At 42.6% G+C, this 18,076-nt stretch overlaps 1 protein-coding gene across 1 annotated transcript; it reads right to left on the bottom strand.

Moving 5' to 3' along the window:
• Positions 1-13,497: 13,497 nt before the first annotated feature.
• On the bottom strand, positions 13,498-14,160 carry LOC123427161. Its single transcript, XM_045111133.1, has one exon. It carries the CDS (start codon positions 14,074-14,076, stop codon positions 13,594-13,596), a length of 483 nt encoding a protein of 160 aa, XP_044967068.1. The 5' UTR covers positions 14,077-14,160; the 3' UTR covers positions 13,498-13,593.
• Between the last annotated feature and the right edge of the window lie 3,916 nt (positions 14,161-18,076).

Below are 18,076 nucleotides of genomic sequence, written 5' to 3'. Positions count from 1 at the left end.
ATGCATGATTTCATATCCTTGTAATTCTCTTCGATTTGCTGGTTTTGTTTGGCCAACTTGATCTTCAATTCTTGCAATGGGAGAAGTGCTTGGTTTTGGGTTCATACCGTGCGGTGTCCTCACCCAGTGACAGAAGGGGTAACGAGGCACGTATCGAGTTGTTGCCATCAAGGGTAAAAAGATGGGGTTTATATCTATTGCATGAATTTATCCCTCTACATCATGTCATCTTGCTTAAGGCGTTACTCTGTTCTTTATGAACTCAATACACTAGATGCATGCTGGATAGCGGTCGATGTGTGAGTAATAGTAGCAGATGCAGAAAGTATCGGTCTACTTGTCTCGGACGTCATGCCTATATGGATGATCATTGCCTTAGATATCGTCATGACTTTGCGCGGTTCTAAAAATTGCTCGATAGTAATTCGTTCACCCACCGTAATATTTGCTATTATGAGAGAAGCCTCTAGTGAACACTATGGCCCCCGGGTCTACTTCACATCATATTTTCAGCTCTACACTTTTACTTTGTTGCACTTTCCACCATGAGATCTCACCTTGCAATCAATCCTAAAGGGATTGACAACCCCTTTGTAGCGTTGGGTGCAAGTTTGCTGTTTTTGCGCAGGTACTTTGGAGACTTGCCTTGATACTCCTACTGGATTGATACCTTGGTTCTCAAACTGAGGGAAATACTTACTGCTACTTTGTTGCATCAGCCTTTCCTCTTCAAGGGAAAAACCAACGCAAGCTCAAGAGGTAGCAAGAAGAATTTCTGGCGCCGTTGCCGGGGAGCATCAAGTCAAGAACAGTCTTCCTCCAACGTATCAATTTCTGGCACCGGGGACTGTTCTAAGTGAAGCTTATCCAAGTAACTGTCGCAAACTCATCTCTTGCATTTACTCTTTTGCCTCTCGTTTTCCTCTCCCCCACTTCTGAAAAACAAAAAATTACAAAAATATTTGCCTTTTTTCGTTCGCCAATTTCTTTCACTTGCTTTCTGTTCGCTTGTGTGCTTGTCTTGCTTGCTGAAGTCACCATGACTGAAAACACGAAACTTTGTGACTTCTCGAATACTACGACTAATAATATTATTAGTACTCCGATTGCTCCCGCCACTAGTGCGGAATCATATGAAATCAATGCTGCTTTGCCAAATCTTGTTATGAAAGAGCAATTTTCCGACCTTCCTAGTGAAGATGCCGCATCCCATCTTAATACCTTCATTGAGTTATGCGATATGCAAAAGAATAAAGATGTGGATAATGATGTTATTAAATTGAAGCTATTTCCGTTCTCACTGCGAGATCGAGCAAAAACTTGGTTTTCATCTTTGCCCAAAAAGAGTATTGATTCTTGGAACAAGTGCAAAGATGCTTATATATCCAAGTATTTTCCACCAGCTCAGATTATTTCTCTCCGTAATGATATCATGAATTTTAAGCAACTAGATCATGAACATGTTGCACAATCTTGGGAGAGAATGAAATTGATGATTAGAAATTGTCCCGCTCATGGCTTGAGTCTTTGGATGATTATACAAATCTTCTATGCTCGTTTTAATTTTGCTTCTAGAAATATTCTTGATTCTGCCCCGGTGGAACTTTTGTGGAAATCACATTAGGAGAAGCCACAAAACTCCTAGACAATATCATGACAAACTATTCTCAATGGCACACTGAAAGGTCACCTACTAGTAAAAAAGTGCACGCTATAGAAGAAATTAACTCTTTGAGTGCTAAGATGGATGAGTTAATGAAATTGTTTGCTAGTAAAGGTGCTCCTTTAGATCCAAATGATATGCCCTTGTCTTCCTTGATTCAGAGTAGTAATGAGAGCTTGGATGTTAATTTTGTTGGTAGGAATAATTTTGGCAACAACAATGCTTTTAGAGGCAACTATATTCCTAGGGCTTTTCCTAGTAATCCCTCTAATCACTTTGGCAATTCCTACAACAATGCTCATGGAAATTACAATAAATTACCCTCTGAGCTACAGAGTAATATTAAAGAGTTTATCAACTCGCAAAAGATGTTCAATGCGTCCATAGAAGAAAAACTGCTCAAAATTGATGACTTGGTTAGGACCGTTGATAGAATGTCTCTTGATATTGATGCTTTGAAATTGAAATGTGCTCCTCCCAAGATCAATATGGATGAAACTTTAAAAGCTATGCGTGTTTCCATGATTGAGAGTAAAGAAATAACCGCCCAAGTTCGTGCTAGACATGAATGGCTTAAAAAGGCGTGTTCTCGTGATGAGAATCACGAAGATCTTAAAGTGCTTGATGTGACTCCCATTGAATCCTTGTTTTCTAATGTCAGTCCTAATGATGATGGGGCTGGATATGAATCCACTTTGGTTGAGAAACGCCCCAATGATTCAGACTCTATCTATCTTGATGCTAAAAGCATTGTAAGTGGAGTAGAGGATATCAAAACTTTGAGTAGTAATGAAACTACTACTTTGGATTTCAAGGAATTCAATTATGATAGTTGCTCTTTGATTGAATGTATTTCCTTGATGCAATCCATGCTAAACTCTTGTCACAACCCAAGTTTGCCTTGCTTGCCATTGCATTTCATGCATGCATTCAAACTGCATTGAATCTGGAAATGGAAGTGATCAAGTCAAATGAGTTGAAATTGACAAAAAAAGGCAATAAAAATATTACCTTAAAAGGAACCAGAAAAATGTTCCAAACATTTGGGAAAATAGTGACAGGGAATAAATTTGTCAAACCAAATTTCTAAGTCCCAGAAACTTATGAACATGAATTTTGATTGGATTAAATAACTGTTTGGAATGGAGTTATTTTGTTTTCTTTAAAATAAAAGTTTCAAAAATGTTGAAACTATTTTGTGGCATTGATTATTTTTATTACTGTCACATAATACTATTTTAGGGTTTTATAAAATGATTAAATGTTTTATTAAAATCCTAAATCTAAATGCCAGAAAGAAAATAAAACAAAAATAGAAAAAAAGAGAGAGAGAAATTTATCTAGTGCCTACCTGCTGGCGCAGCCCACCAGGGGGGGTCTCCCGTGTCGTCTTCCTCCTCGTGCCAGAAGGCAGAGGAGAAGGAAGGCACGGCGCCCCCTCGCCACCTCCTGCTTCGCCGTGGAGCCTTCTCGTGCCTCCACCGCGTCAGCACGAGGCTCTCCTCTCCCTTATCTCCTCCCCTCTGTCCATTCCCCTCCTCTTCTCTGTGTTTCCTCTCCTCTCTCGCCGTCGTTGCCGAGCACTGCTCAAGTTCGTCGCCGTCGCCCCCGGCCACCCCTTGCTTCTCTGTCGCGCCCTACACCTCCGCCTCGATGAGCTGCTGCTCTCCATCAACAACCCCGAGCTCCAGGGCCTACGCAGCGTCGCATCGCCGTCTTCCCCATCTCCGGCCGCCGGCAACCTCAAGGTCGATTCGCCCTGCCCCGAGCTTCTCCTCCGTCGCTGTTGCCCCCTTTGGAACCGCCGTGAGCTCCTGCGTCTCCTCCTATGCCCTCCCCCTCCGTTCCTGCCCTCTAGCGCCAACCCCCACCATGGTCGACTCCGGCCACCGCCCGAGGTCGTAGCCGGCCTCGCTCTGGCCACCTCCTGGCCCGTGGCTTGGTCGGAACGGATGTTGCGTTTCCACAGCAAGCCGTAGAGCCAAACCGCGACCGAAATGGATGCCCGTAGGGATTTTCCGATGACCTCCGCCGCGTCTGTAGTCGCCGGCGTTGAGCCGCCGGTGGTCTCGACCCCTTGTGACAGCGGGTTGACTCCCCTGAGTCACAGACAGGTGGGGCCCAGCCCTGTTTAAATTAAGTCAATGACAAAATTAACTAACCAAATTAATTAACCTAATGACCCACTGACAATGGGCCCAGACCCTAATTAGAAATAAAAGTTTAAAATTAAACCCTATTTAACACTTGTGTCACTCGCTAGTGGGCCCTGGCTGTCAGGTTTGACCTGGCCGGCCAGTTGACCTGCTCACGTTAGTGCTGATGCAATAATAGTATTTCTGGTTATAAAATAATTCCGGAAAATGTCTAAAACTTCTAAAAATCATAGAAAATAATCTGTAAGTCCAATGAAAATAGTTTATATATGAAAAAGGATCAGAAAAATCCAAAGATTTTCATGCTGGTTTGAGAAAGTTAACGACACCAAATATACAAAATGATGAATAGGGTAAATTTAATAAATAGTTTGGAGATGGAATTTGATTCCTATTTGAATTCTACTTCAATTACTATGCTCAAACATTGGTCAATGCAAATTAGTACCTCAAATTACTAACTCCATACATGTTGGAACAATTTGTTATGAGCATCAGGTCAAATCAATTAAAAGGGTATCCGGAAAATACCCGGCTTAAAGTGATGTTTGAATCCTAATTGAAACCCAGCTTCACCTTAAGAAATGATAGCCACATTAGCCCTGCCACTTTTCATTTCATGACTTGAGCATGCATCATAGTGTTGCATTTTCGTGAAGTAATGTTGTTCTTTCTTGTTTGTCGGTGTTGTTCCCCCTCGCTAAACGATATTTCCGACGATATGATTGTTGACATTGATGAAGACTCATTGCTATCTTCAGACGTGTCAGGCAAGCAAACCCCCTTGAGCATATTGAAATAAACCCACTCTCTCGCTTCTGCTCTCTTTTACTGCATCAGGACAAACGCGATTCAACTATACATGTTATCGGTAGTTGAACCCATTCCTTTGCATGACCTGATTTTGTCACAGTAAATAGTTGAAACCACTTAGCATGAGTAGCAACTGCTTGAGCCTTGTTGTGCTTACTCATCCATGCTTGTTACAATGCCTGCTATGCTTAGAGTCGTGTCGGGTCTGATCCATCTGAATGATGTATCGGAATGGTTGTGTTCATGTCCTACAGTGTGAGAATAAAGGTGTGAATCTGATTTGGTAAAGGTAGCGATGAGAGGCCATGTAGGAGTACATGGCGGGTTGTCTCATTCGGACCGTCCTTAAGAACTGAGTTCTGTGTATGTTATCCAAGACAAGATACTACCATGCATTGGGCCCTGAAATATGACCCTGCTCGGCTTATTAATTGCCTAGATCTTTGTCCAGGAGTTGCAATTAGTTTCTGGTGTTTGTAGGAAAAGTGTTGGCGGTCGTGTTTAGCTCTGCCCGACGGGGTAGGCTTCACTACGGTAGATACACAGTGGCACGGTGTACCAAGTGGCACCTGGATGGTGGGCTTGGGAACCCTGCGCACATCGTTTGGGGCCGTAGAGGAAACCTCGGCCGGACTTCCTTGCGGGTTCAGTCTCAAATAGGCGATAAACCTGGACTAGGGTCTTGTGTGGTTAACGGTTGTGGCCGACACCCATGCCAGTGCTTCCGCTTGAAGGTTGCCGAGATGCATGACGTGCATATGGTGCTAAGTGGTGAGAGTATGTGTGAAGAAGTATACCCCTGCAGGGTGAATCGATCTGTTCTAATAGCCGCGTCCTCGGTTATGGACTACTTGGAAACATTACGTGGTACATAGACAATTTAAATGGATACTCTAAAACATGCAATATAAGTGTGAGTGCTATGGAAGGCCTTCTCGTAGGGAGACGAGAGTGGATCCATAGTGGTGTATTGAATTGGTGAATATGTGGACTCGTGTGCGTTATCCCACCTCAAAGAAAGAACTTGTAGTCGTAGTACAGGTTAGCCAAGAGTCAAACTGGCTTGCTGCAATCAAACCCCACAATCCTTTCATTGAAACATGATGCATATGTAGATAGTTCTGATGTAAGACTTGCTGAGTACCTTTGTACTCACGGTTGCTTTATTTATGTTTTTGCAGAGAAGACTTAGACTCATTAAAAGGTTCTACGCGATGTGTTCGATGTTGACCGGAATAGCTTGGGAATCCCAGACAGAGGTCTGGCTCCTTTGGTAGGGTCGTAGTAGCTTTTCAGGCTCTTCCAGCCACTTCTAGTAGATGTCTGTACCCAGACATGAATTGCTTCCGCTTGTGGTTTGTATGACTTGAGTGTCGGGTCACGAGACCCCTGTTTGTAATATCATACTATGTTGACTCTTATGAGTCTATAATAAATGCTTGAGTCATAGAGTTATGTTGTGATGCCATGTTGTATCTACACATATCGTGCATAATGTGTGTATGTTTGAAATGCATTATATGTGTGGGATTCGACACCTAGTTGTTTGCCTTTAGTAGTACTCTTTACAGGGAAATGCCTCTTTGTGATTCCATCGGGCCTTGGTAGCTTGCTACTGCTCGGAACACATTATTGACCGGCATGTATCTTTCTTTGCTGCTGTGCCTGTCCCCTCGGGGAAATGTCACGCGGTGTAATGGAGTCCTTGTAGCTTGCCACGACTCGTCTACACACGCTGATGACCGACACCTGCTTTGCTGGGTTATGTATGCCTGTCCCTGTACGGATGTACCGCTTGGGTTTATAACTAGTCATGTCAACCCGGGTTCTTTGTCGTTTGAACGCTAGCAACATATTCATATACGTGAGCCAAAAGACGCAAACGGTCCCGGCCAAGGTAAGGTGGCAGCCGTGGAGTTTACCGTGCGTGAGGCCGCAAAGTGATGTGATGTGTTACAGGCTGGGTTCTTATGACTTAGGATCGGGGCCCCGACAACTCTCCACACGCTTATAGCCAAAACAAGGACTTTACCGATCATATCGCCGATGCTATGATGAAATCTCTTGAAGAGAAACTTGAGTTGGAAGTTTCTATCCCTAGAAAACTTCGTGATGAGTGGGAACCTACTATCAAAATAAAGATCAAAAACTGTGAATGCAATGCTTTGTGTGATTTGGGTGCTAGTGTTTCCGCTATTCCAAAGTCTTTATGTGATGTTCTAGGCTTCAATGAGATTGATGAGTGCTCTCTTAATTTGCATCTTGCGGATTCTACTGTTAAGAAACCCATGGGAAGGATCAATGATGTTCTTATTATTGCAAATAGGAACTATGTACCCATGGATTTCATTGTGCTTGATATTGATTGCAATCCAACATGTCCTACCATTCTTGGTAGACCTTTCCTAAGGACTATTAGTGCTGTCATCGATATGAAGGAAGGGAATATTAGATTTCAATTTCCATTAAAGAAGGGCATGGAACGTTTTCCTAGAAAGAAAATAAGGTTGCCTTATGAATCCATGATGAGGGCTACTTATGGTTTGGGCACCAAAGACGACGATACGTGATTCTATCGCCTTATGCCTAGCTAAGGGCGTTAAACAATATCGCTTGTTGGGAGGCAACCCAATGAATTAATCTTCGCTTTTTTTTTGCTTTCTGTTTTGTTGCGTCCACACCATCATAATTCTGTTATGATTGTGTTTTTTGTGTTTCTTTTTGTGTTTGAGCCAAGTAAAACCTTTATGACTAGTTTGGTGATGGTTGTTTGATCATGCTGGAAAAAGACAAAAACTTTTCGCTCACGAAATTATTTTTCATTTTTATACAGAAAGAGATTTTTAGTTGATTATTTTTGCTGATGGTTGATATGCCAATTTCCCAAATTGTTGTAATTGTTCAGAATTTTTGAGATACCAGAAGTATACGAAGTATACAGATTGCTACAGACTAGTCTGTTTTTGACAGATTCTGTTTTTGTTGTGTTGATTGCTTATTTTGATGAAACTATGGATAGTATCGGGGGGGGGGGGGGTACTAGCCATGGAAAAGTGAGATTACAATAATATAACACAAATATAAATAGAAATCAAGTTTGCTACAGTACCTAAAGAGTTGGTAGTTTGTTTTCTTGAGCTAATGATATCACGAGTTTCTGTTTAAGTTTTGTGTTGTGAAGTTTTCATGTTTTGGGTAATGTTCTCATGTAAAATGGGATAAAGAGTGGAAAGAGCTCAAGCTTGGGGATGCCCAAGGCATCCCAAGACAAATTGAAGGACACCAAAAAGCCTAAGCTTGGGGATGCCCCGGGAAGGCATCCCCTCTTTCGTCTTCAATCCATCAGTAACGTTACTTGGAGCTATATTTTTATTCACCACATGATATGTGTTTTGCTTGGAGCGTCGTGTATTATAGGAGTCTTTTCCTTTTGTTGTGTCACAATCATCCTTGCTGCACACCTTTTGATAGGGACATGCACTCATCGTGAATTTGCTAGAATACTCATTGAGCTTCGCTTATATCTTTTGAGTTAGGCAATTTAGCTCGCATGTGCTTCACTTATATATTTTGAGCTAGATAACTTTGCTCTAGTGCTTCACTTAGATCTTTTTAGAGCACGACGGTGTCATATTTTGGAGAAATAAGAACTCTCAATCCTCACTTATATCTTTTTGAGAGTGCTCTCTCTGAGTAACTTGGTAATTGGCTTGTGCTATGAAAGTAGTCCTAAAGATGATGGGCATCCAAAGAGGATATAATAAAACTTCCATAGTCTTGTGCACTGATTTGTAAAGAGAAGTTTGATTCCTATCAATTAGTTTTGAGACATGGATATGGTAATATTAGAGTTATGTTAGTAGGGTGTTATGAATCTAGAAATACTTGTGTTGGAGTTAGTGATTCCCGTAGCATGCACGTATGGTGAACCACTATGTTAGGAAGTCAGAGCATAATTGAATTATTGATTGTCATCCTTTGTGTTGCGGTCGGGATCGTGCGATGGTTAACACCTACCAACCCTTCCCCTAGGAGTATGCGTTTCGCACTTTGTTTCGATTACTAATAAAAACTTCCGCAATAAGTATATGAGTTCTTCATGACTAATGTGAGTCCATCGTATAGATGTACTTTCACCTTCCACCATTGCTATCCTCTCTAGTGCCGCGCAACTTTCGCCGGTGCTCAAACCGACCATATACCTTCCTCAAAACAGCCACCATACCTACCTATTATGGCATTTTCATAGCCATTCCGAGATATATTGCCATGCAACTCCCACCGTTCCGTATCATGACTTGTGCCGTCACTTTCATATTGCCAATTCATGATCGTAAGATAGCTAGCAAGATGTTTCAACGTCATACGCTAAGCTAGATCGTTGCACATCCCGGTACACTGCCGGATGCATTTCCTATAAGAGTCATCATTATTCTAAGCATTGAGCCGTGAGTTATTAAAAGTGTGACGATCATCATTATTAGAGCATTGTCCCATGTGAGGAAATAAAAAAAAGAGGCCAAAGATGCCCACAAAAAAAACTAGAAAGAGGCCAAAGAGCCCAAACAAAAAAAGAGAGAAAGAGAGAAAAAGAGAGAAGGGACAATGCTACTATCTTTTTCCACACTTGTGCTTCACAATAGCACCATGTTCTTCATGATTGAGGGTCTCTTGTTTTCTCGCCACCATATACTAGTGGGAATCTTCATTATATAACTTGGCTTGTATATTCCAATGATGGGCTTCCTCAAAATTGCCCTAGGTCTTCGTGAGCAAGCAAGTTGGATGCACACCCACTAGTTCTCTTTTTGAGCTTTCACACACTTATAGCTCTAAGTGCATCCGTTGCATGGTAATCCCCACTCATTCACATTGATATCTATTGATGGGCATCTCCGTAGCCCTTTGATACGCCGAGTCGATGTGACCATCTCCTCCTTTTTGCCTCACAACCTCCACCACACTCTATTTCACCTATAGTTCTATATCCATGGCTCATGCTCATACATTGCGTGAGAGTTGAAAAAGGTTTGAGAAAGTAAGAGTGCGAAAACAATTACTTAGCCAATACCGGGGTTGTGCATGATTTAAATTCGTTGTGTGGGGATGATGGAGCATAGCCAGACTATATGATTATGTAGGGATAACTTTCTTTCGCCTTGTTATTTCGAAAGTTCATGATTACCTTCCTAGTTTGCTTGAAATATTATTGTTTTCATGTCAACAGCAAACTATTGTTTTGAATCTTACGGATCTGAACATTCATGTCCCATGAAAGAAGTTGCAAAGGAAAAATATGTTAGGTAGCATTCCACATCAAAAATTCAGTCTTTACCACTTCCCTACTCGAGGACGAGCAGGAGTTTAGCTTGGGGATGCTTGATACGTCTCCAACGTATCTATAACTTTTGATGGTTCCATGCTATTATATTGTCAAGTTTGGACGCTTTGTATGCACTTTTATATCTTTTTGGGACTAACCTATTAACTCAGTGCCAAGTGTGAGTTCCTGTTTTTTCCGTGTTTTGACCTTTTTCACAGAAGAATATTAAACGGAGTCCAAACGGAATAAAACCTCCGAAAAGTTTTTTTCCGGAACAGAAGATACGCACGGAGCTTGAAAACCAAGGCAATGGGCACGAGGGGAGGCCACAAGCCCCCTAGCTGCGGCCTTGGGGGGGGGGGGGGCGCCTAGCAGGCTTGTGCCCCCCGTGGCTCCTTTGCTCTACTTCTTCCGCCTATAAATCCCCGAAAAATCTGAAACCACGAGAGAGAGCCACGAAAATACTTTTCCACCGCCGCAAGCTTGTGTCTCCGCAAGATCCCATCTGGGCATGTTCTAGTGCCCTGCCGGAGGGGGGATTCAGACACGGAGGGCTTCTTCATCAACACCATTGCCTCTCCGATGATGCGTGAGTAGTTCACCACAGACCTTCGGGTCCATAGCTAGTAGCTAGATGGCTTCTTCTCTCTCTTGGATCTTCAATACAAAATTCTCCATGATCTTCATGAAGATCTATCCGATGTAATCTTCTTTTGCGGTGTGTTTGTCGAGATCCTATGAATTGTGGTTTTATGATCAAATTATCTATGAATCTTATTTCAGTTTCTTCTGATCTCTTATATGCATGATTTCATATCCTTGTAATTCTCTTCGAGTTATGGGTTTTGTTTGGCCAACTTGATCTTCAATTCTTGCAATGGGAGAAGTGCTTGGTTTTGGGTTCATACCGTGCGGTGTCCTCACCCAGTGACAAAAGGGGTAGCAAGGCACGTATCGTGTTGTTGCCATCAAGGGTAAAAAGATGGGGTTTTATATCTATTGCATGAATTTATCCCTCTACATCATGTCATCTTGCTTAAGGCGTTACTTTGTTCGTTATGAACTCAATACACTAGATTCATCCTGGATAGCGGTCGATGTGTGGAGTAATAGTAGTAGATGCAGAAAGTATCGGTCTACTTGTCTCGGACGTGATGCCTATATGTATGATCATTGCCTTAGATATCGTCATGACTTTGCGCGGTTCTATCAATTGCTCGTTAGTAATTCATTCACCCACCATAATATTTGCTATTATGAGAGAAGCTTCTAGTGAACACTATGGCCCCCGGGTCTACTGCACATCATATTTTCAGCTCTACACTTTTACTTTGTTGGAATTTCCACCGTTAGATCTCACCTTGCAATCAATCCTGAAGGGATTGACAACCCCTTTGTAGCGTTGGGTGCAAGTTTGTTGGTTTTGCGCAGGTACTTTGGAGACTTGGCTTGATACTCCTACTGGATTGATACCTTGGTTCTCAAACTGAGGGAAATACTTACTACTACTGTGCTGCATCACCCTTTCCTCTTCAAGGGAAAAACCAACGCAAGCTCAAGAGGTAGCACACACTAAATCCAATAACTCTGTTCTGTGACAACACTGGTGCCATTGCTCTAGCAAAGGAACCAAGGTTTCACAAGAAGACCAGACACATCAAACGACGCTTCAACCTCATCCGGGACTACGTCGAAGGAGAGGACGTGAATATTTGAAAAGTGCACATGGATCTGAATGTAGCACACCCGCTGACTAAACCTCTTCCACGGGCAAAACATGACCATATTTTGTCATAGGTTTTTGATCCAAAACCTAGGTCGAAGAAGAAGACGAGACTGAATTCTGAACTAAGATTGAGGACCCGAGAATGAATATACATATATCTATATCTATATATCTACATCATTATTTAAATGGGAGTTTCAAAGTGGTCCCATCCGATAGGGCTTGAATAGTGATTTCCCAAACTCAGGCATATTCGGTCCCCATGCCTTCAACTATCTCTGCTGATCTTTTTTTTTTTAATCAACAACTAGTACCCCGCCGATATCAGAAATCAAGTACAAATGAGCCCTCTTATTAAGGAAAATCAAAATGATAGCCTTCCGAGCCATTCTCATTTCAAAAGCAAAAGATCACCATCGCAGAGACATCCTTACACACTATGCGGTTGGTTTAAGTGCATCTCTCTCCATAGAGGACGGACAACCATAATCAATTTCTCTCTTTTTTCAGCATGGATGCCACCCCGGAAAGTTTTTTAATAAGATTTGACAGACGCTCCTGGGGCTTCCAAATACATTAGCCAATATGAGACGTAAACATGTCAGTCAGCCAGGTCTAAAATCCACTTTTCAGTCTTATTGCTTTCTTTTTGAGTCCTAAAAAAGAATTTGCAATTATGGAATCCTATCTTAAAGGCCAGCCCTATATTTTATTAATCAAAATGGAATAGAAATTTCATGAGATGGGAATTAGTATCAGAGAGAGAAAGAAATGACTTCTCTGCTTGATAATTTTGTTTTTTGAGGCTCTTTGAAGATCCAGGTAGACAAAGGATTCGTCATGGGGAGGCAGGCAAGGGGAAAAGGGATGTTTGCTTTGGTACCTGTCAATCATTTTGAATCCCGCTTTCATTGACCTTGAAGTCTGAGAGAAGGCTTTTTCTTTCTATTAAAAGATCACAAATCAGAGGGGTGATCAGTCCTCTTTCAATCCTTCATCTTCTTATGAGTAGCCGCCACAGGGGGTCCTCAGTCTGAATCCTCCACTAGCATTGGACCAACAGTCAGTCTAGCTCTCGCTCTTATCCAATTTCCTTATCCTTTCAGGGCAAGGTCGGAGTAGTAGGCAAATACAATTTCTTTTGTTGCATGCGGACCCGCTTGTGAGACTGAAGAAATTGAAGCTAAATGACAATCTTAACCTACTTGCTTACAGGATCCTTAAGAAACTGTGGACTTTTGCACCTTTCTGTCTAGCTTGAGTTATCTTTTAGTTCTCTCCCCTCGGCAAAGTGGATAGGAAAGAGTCTTGCTTCCATTCCACTAGCCAAGAATAAGGAGAGTGACTTTCTCTTTTGAACCTCTTAAGCTGACTTGAAAAAAAAAAGTGGTACACCCCTCAGAGATATAGGGACCGCCATGCTCGTCCACTTTCTTGATAAACGACTCGATGCATTTTCTCTTCCTTGCCGCTGAGACTGAGACATATCAAAAAGATCTATTACTAAAAGGAGATTGGGATCATCCTGTGGTTACCGGATGATGGGAATAACTAAGCAGAAATTTGGAAATGAGCACGAAATGTCTATAAATGAATTTTCTCATTATTCGTTATTTCCGGGTCTTTTCGTTGCATTCACTTACAACAAGAAACAACCACCAGCGTTTGGTGCAGCACTTGCATTTTGGTGCATTCTTCTTCCTTTCCTTGGTCTTTCGTTCCGTCATATTCCAAATAACTTATCTAATTACAACGTATTAACCGCTAATGCACCTTTTTTTTATCAAATCTCAGGGACATGGTCTAATCATGAGGGTAGTATTTTATCATGGTGTTGGATCCCAAGTTTTTATGGATTCCTTTTTTGTTACCGGGGTCGACCCCAAAGCCATAATGTCTCAAAACGAAGAGGCTATAGAGAAACTTTGATTTTTTCCTTTGTCTCGAACTTCGTGAAGAACTCCATTCTATCTCTCCAACAAAAAAGTGGGGTTGCGCCCCAGTTGTACACTCCCTTCGTTCGGAGAACCCTTGTTGATTCTGAACTTCGTTCGCAAAGTAAGCGTCCTTTTAACGGGCCAGCCCTTTTTAATGCGCCGCTTGACCCTGTTTCGAAAATGAGCTTTGCTCTTCTGGGCGCTGGGCGCTCCCGTGGTTCGCGAGAAGGAAAAAGGACTAATCTTTTGTTACATCTGGCACGAGATGAAAAAGAGAGAGCTTCGTCTATCGATGAACAGCAGATTGACGGAGCTCTTGGCATTGCTTTGTTTTTCTCTCCTTTCCTATCAGCGAGTTCCGATCCTTTTGTTCGAAATTTCTTCGTTCGTACCGAACCGCTTGCAGAATCAAATCCAGTTCCACAAGATCCTATATCAGCTATACATCCTCCTTGCATTTATGCCGGAGATGTCGCCAGTGCTATGGGCTTTGGGTTATGTAGATCAAAAATGATGAATGGGATTGTGGCACTCCACTCGCCGCCAATGCGGAAGGATGCCGCCGAAAAGAATGGAACGCTGCTTCGCTCTGCTGGATGCGTCGGATCCCATATAAGAAGCTCGCTCTTTACCCGATCATTCAAACATTTTGTGGGCGGCGCGCCTGCTCTATTGTTGCGTAGCAATAGAAGCCTGCTCATGCTGCTTCGGCGGCGCTTTTTCGCCTTCTCTTCGCTCTGGACAGGAGCGCTAATGGACACGGGGAGGGAGCAGGCGAAGCGTGTCGTTCGTAATGGAAAGAAAGACACCACTACTTCGCCTCTTTGTTGGACCGCCGGCGCGAACACAGTGGTCTCTGACCAGGACCAGGAACCAATTCGAATTTGGATCTTGACATGTCGGTTGTTTTTAACCGTAGGCATCTCGCCAGGAAGTTGGTGGGCTCATCATGAATTAGGTCGGGGTGGCTGGTGGTTTCGGGATCCCGTAGAAAATGCGTCTTTTATGCCTCGGGTATTAGCCACAGCTCGTATTCATTCAGTAATTCTACCCCTTCTTCATTCTTGGACCTCGCTTCTGAATATTTTGACTCTTCCATGCTGTGTCTTAGGAACCTTTTCAATACGGTCCGGATTGCTAGCTCCCGTTCATAGTTCTGCTACAGACGATACACGAGGAAGATTTTTATGGCGGTTCTTCCTTCTAATTACAGGCATATCTATGACTCTTTTTTACCAGATGAAGCAGGAGGCATCGGTCCGTAGAACCTATAAAAAAGAGATGGTTGTGGCGCGAAGTACTCTTGTGCACCTACGTCACTCGGCTCGCGCGCAACCCCGCCCCGTTATGTTATGTTATGGAAGAATTTAGCTTCTTGCTGGGCTGGTTATTCAGAGCCAGCAACTGGCTGCCGGATTTCGTCCCGTCCGTAGCGCTTCGGAAGTCACTCTGGCGTGGCGCTGCTGGATACTTCTGATCAATAGGAATAGGAGGAAAAAAAAGCTTATGATGAGCATCTATTGGAGTCGATCATTTCCAAGATCTAATTCTAGTTTCTTATTATGTAGTGGAAACGCCTCACAATCTTCAGTTTTACGCTTACGCTTAAGGGAAGAAATGTTCTTGGTGGATGCAGGCCCTGGTACCCCAAAAATTTGTATGCAAGATGAGCTTACAGGACTGCCAATCAAGCGAGCCACCAGGTTTGAGAATAAGGTGGGATCCAAGAATGTAGTGGCTGGTGAATCACTGATCAAAAAGCGGATTTTTGAGAGATTCTTCATCGATCTAGTGGCCGGTGAATCACTGATCAAAGAGCGAGCAGCCGCCAGGTTTAATGATTTTGTGGGATCCCTGGATGTAGCGGCTGGCGAACCGCTTCTTCTTCCACAAAGATTCAGACAAAACCGAGCTTGGATAGAACTGAAGAAGATTTGGCGAACGAAGAAAAAGGTCAAAGGGTTTATTATAAAAAAAATCAAAGGAGGTTATTCAGTAGCCATCGCGGGTTTCATTACTTTTCTTCCATTCAAAAAAGCTCTTCTAAAAAAAAGGATAGCGAATGATCGATTCACCATTGATAGCATTAACCCTAAAAGGAGGGATATTGTGATAATAGCGGCAGATCAAACAAGAACTTGATGAAAAGATAGAAAAAAATTATGAAAAATCCGAAGCCCACCTTAATCCATTTTGTTGAGGATCTTGCACTTATTCCGGCCCTATATTTACATAGCCAAGAAAGGCTCTGGCGATCATGCGTGACTGGCGGAGCGCCTATCGCCCTGGCACGGCACTCTAAAATGCATGTTGGGTTGGGCCAGCAAGAAGACTTCGACTAGGGAGACGAAGAATGGAATTGAAGAAGGCAGCATAGTCTAAGATAACAGAATGGAACACCAACCAACAAGTAAGTGGTGGATTTGGATGGAGTCTCGCAGAAGAAGAGTACGCGCGCTAGCGCGCCCCAAGACGTCAGTCCTTTTTCTGCTTGCTGGCCAAGGTCAGTTTACTGAATCCCCCTTCCAAACACCAACCCAATCTCCATTCCTTGATGAGAAATGAGCAAGACCATATGTTTATCAAAAATATAGCCCCTATATAAACCTAGCCCTTACTACCCGAACTTCTTACCTTCAAATAGGACTAACTGCCCGAACCCGCTTGCTTATCTTCTACGATCTAATTAAGTTAAGCAGTGGTTATTTATTTTTTAAGTGACTAGAACTTCTATCAACTACTATTCTAGCACCCAGCTGTGCCATGTGTTTATTCTATTCTATTCTATTCTTCAGGTATTCCTTTGAATAACTCATCTTTTCAGGTAAGACAATTTGAAGATCTTCTTAGTCAGCCTATCTGTATTCTTATCCTCTAGTGCGGATCCAATCAGATTTTATAAAGCCAAGGCCTGACATCCATTGTGGGGATCATCTTTTATCGGGAGACATGGCCTGGTGGTTTCTGATCGAGATTCCTAATCAATAGGGCGAAGAGCTCTTCGCATGATCTGGTCCTACCTTTTGTCTACGCTATTTTTTTTTTCTCTTCTCAGCTTACTCCGGATAAATTGGAACACATTGATTCCGTTCGTTCCTGCCCTTCGCTTCAGGCCATAGTGCTTCTGAATTATTTCTATACCCCTTTGATGATGCAGCCTCTGACTCTCGTGGGTAAACTCCTACTTGATTAGTTAGAACTTCTCTGTCTCAACTCGTGGACCTATCTATCTTCTTCTTTTTAAGAGATAGGGGTTTGCTATTCTCACGGATTGCTCATATTTATTTACCCCATTGAATAGTTTTTGCCTTATTTCAGCCCTTCCTTCATCTGAACCTTCCAAGTACTAATCTATCTTTATGGGGAAGACCCTTCATCTGACCTCCGGGCTACCCTGTCAATTGTAAAAAGTAGTTGAGTCGTGTCTCGCAGGAGCAAAAAGAGTGAAATGAGGACGTAAGCCCCCTAGGTCTTCCTCTTCCTTCTAAACTAATTGCTTTCGCTTGACTCTTCCAGTAAAAAAGTATACTGAGTGGTTGAAGGAAAGCGAAAAGGAATGGCTTTTTCATGTACCAGATCCGGTGAGCCAGACATCAAGCAAAAATGGACATACAATCAAAGAGTAAGGAGCAGTTATTTGCAATGACGGGTGGATTGGTCAGAGCTGCAAGGAGAGACTCGGTTATGGTGCGATAAAGAGCTTGCTTCAATGCTCGGATTCAGGTAGAAAGTAAGAGCAGTAGCATATTCATAGGAGAGCTTTGTACTTGAAATTAGTAGTCCCGGTAGTTGGAAAAAAGCTCTGAATACAGATTCAAAGCATCAAGATAGGTAGTCCGATCATTAGTTGGCCAGTCATAGCAATTTAAGTAGAAAGCTTGCTTCGGGATCAGATCATTCAACTAAAGCTGTCAGGCCGGGTAGGCTTTGAGGAACATTGGGGGTTCCTTATGTTGTGACTGAGCAGATATGTCTATTGTGCCCGGCAAAAACAGATTTGCAAGGAGTTTGCCAAAGGCTTTCTCATTCGGAAAAAAACAATTTCAAGTATATTTCCCTTCTCCATTCTCTGCTCGGATGATTGCCGCTTGTGTGAATTTCATTGCTGTGGGTCCCGTGTGTGCTCGAATAAGATTGTTTTAGGATTCTATTTAGTTGAATTTCTTGACTCCGCGGTGCTGGTTATCGAGTTTATGGCGCCGCCGACCATCCAAAAAGTTAAAGATGGCGCCGGCATTTACTTATTATGCTCTCTTCTAATAGTGGTCCCTTGGTATTCAGGTTGTAAAATCCTGATAGGAAAGTCTACTGTTATACCTTGTTTTTGTAATGGCCTATCTTCTTTAAAAAGCCGAAAGATAAGGATTTCGCAAAACTTTTGCGTTCCTTTTTCTTTTCAAAGAAAACCTTACCATTTTTGGGCCGCTGTTACCATTTCCATTTCCTGAACCTAAACCT

Source organism: Hordeum vulgare, chromosome 2H, assembly GCF_904849725.1.
Source record: "Hordeum vulgare subsp. vulgare chromosome 2H, MorexV3_pseudomolecules_assembly, whole genome shotgun sequence".
Classification (NCBI taxonomy): Eukaryota; Viridiplantae; Streptophyta; class Magnoliopsida; order Poales; family Poaceae; genus Hordeum; species Hordeum vulgare.
This window is presented reverse-complemented; position numbering and strand designations above follow the sequence as displayed.

Bases quoted from the DNA above. Each gene is read 5' to 3' on its own strand.
- LOC123427161 (XM_045111133.1), bottom strand. From the start codon at position 14,076: ATGCAAGGAGGATGTATAGCTGATATAGGATCTTGTGGAACTGGATTT.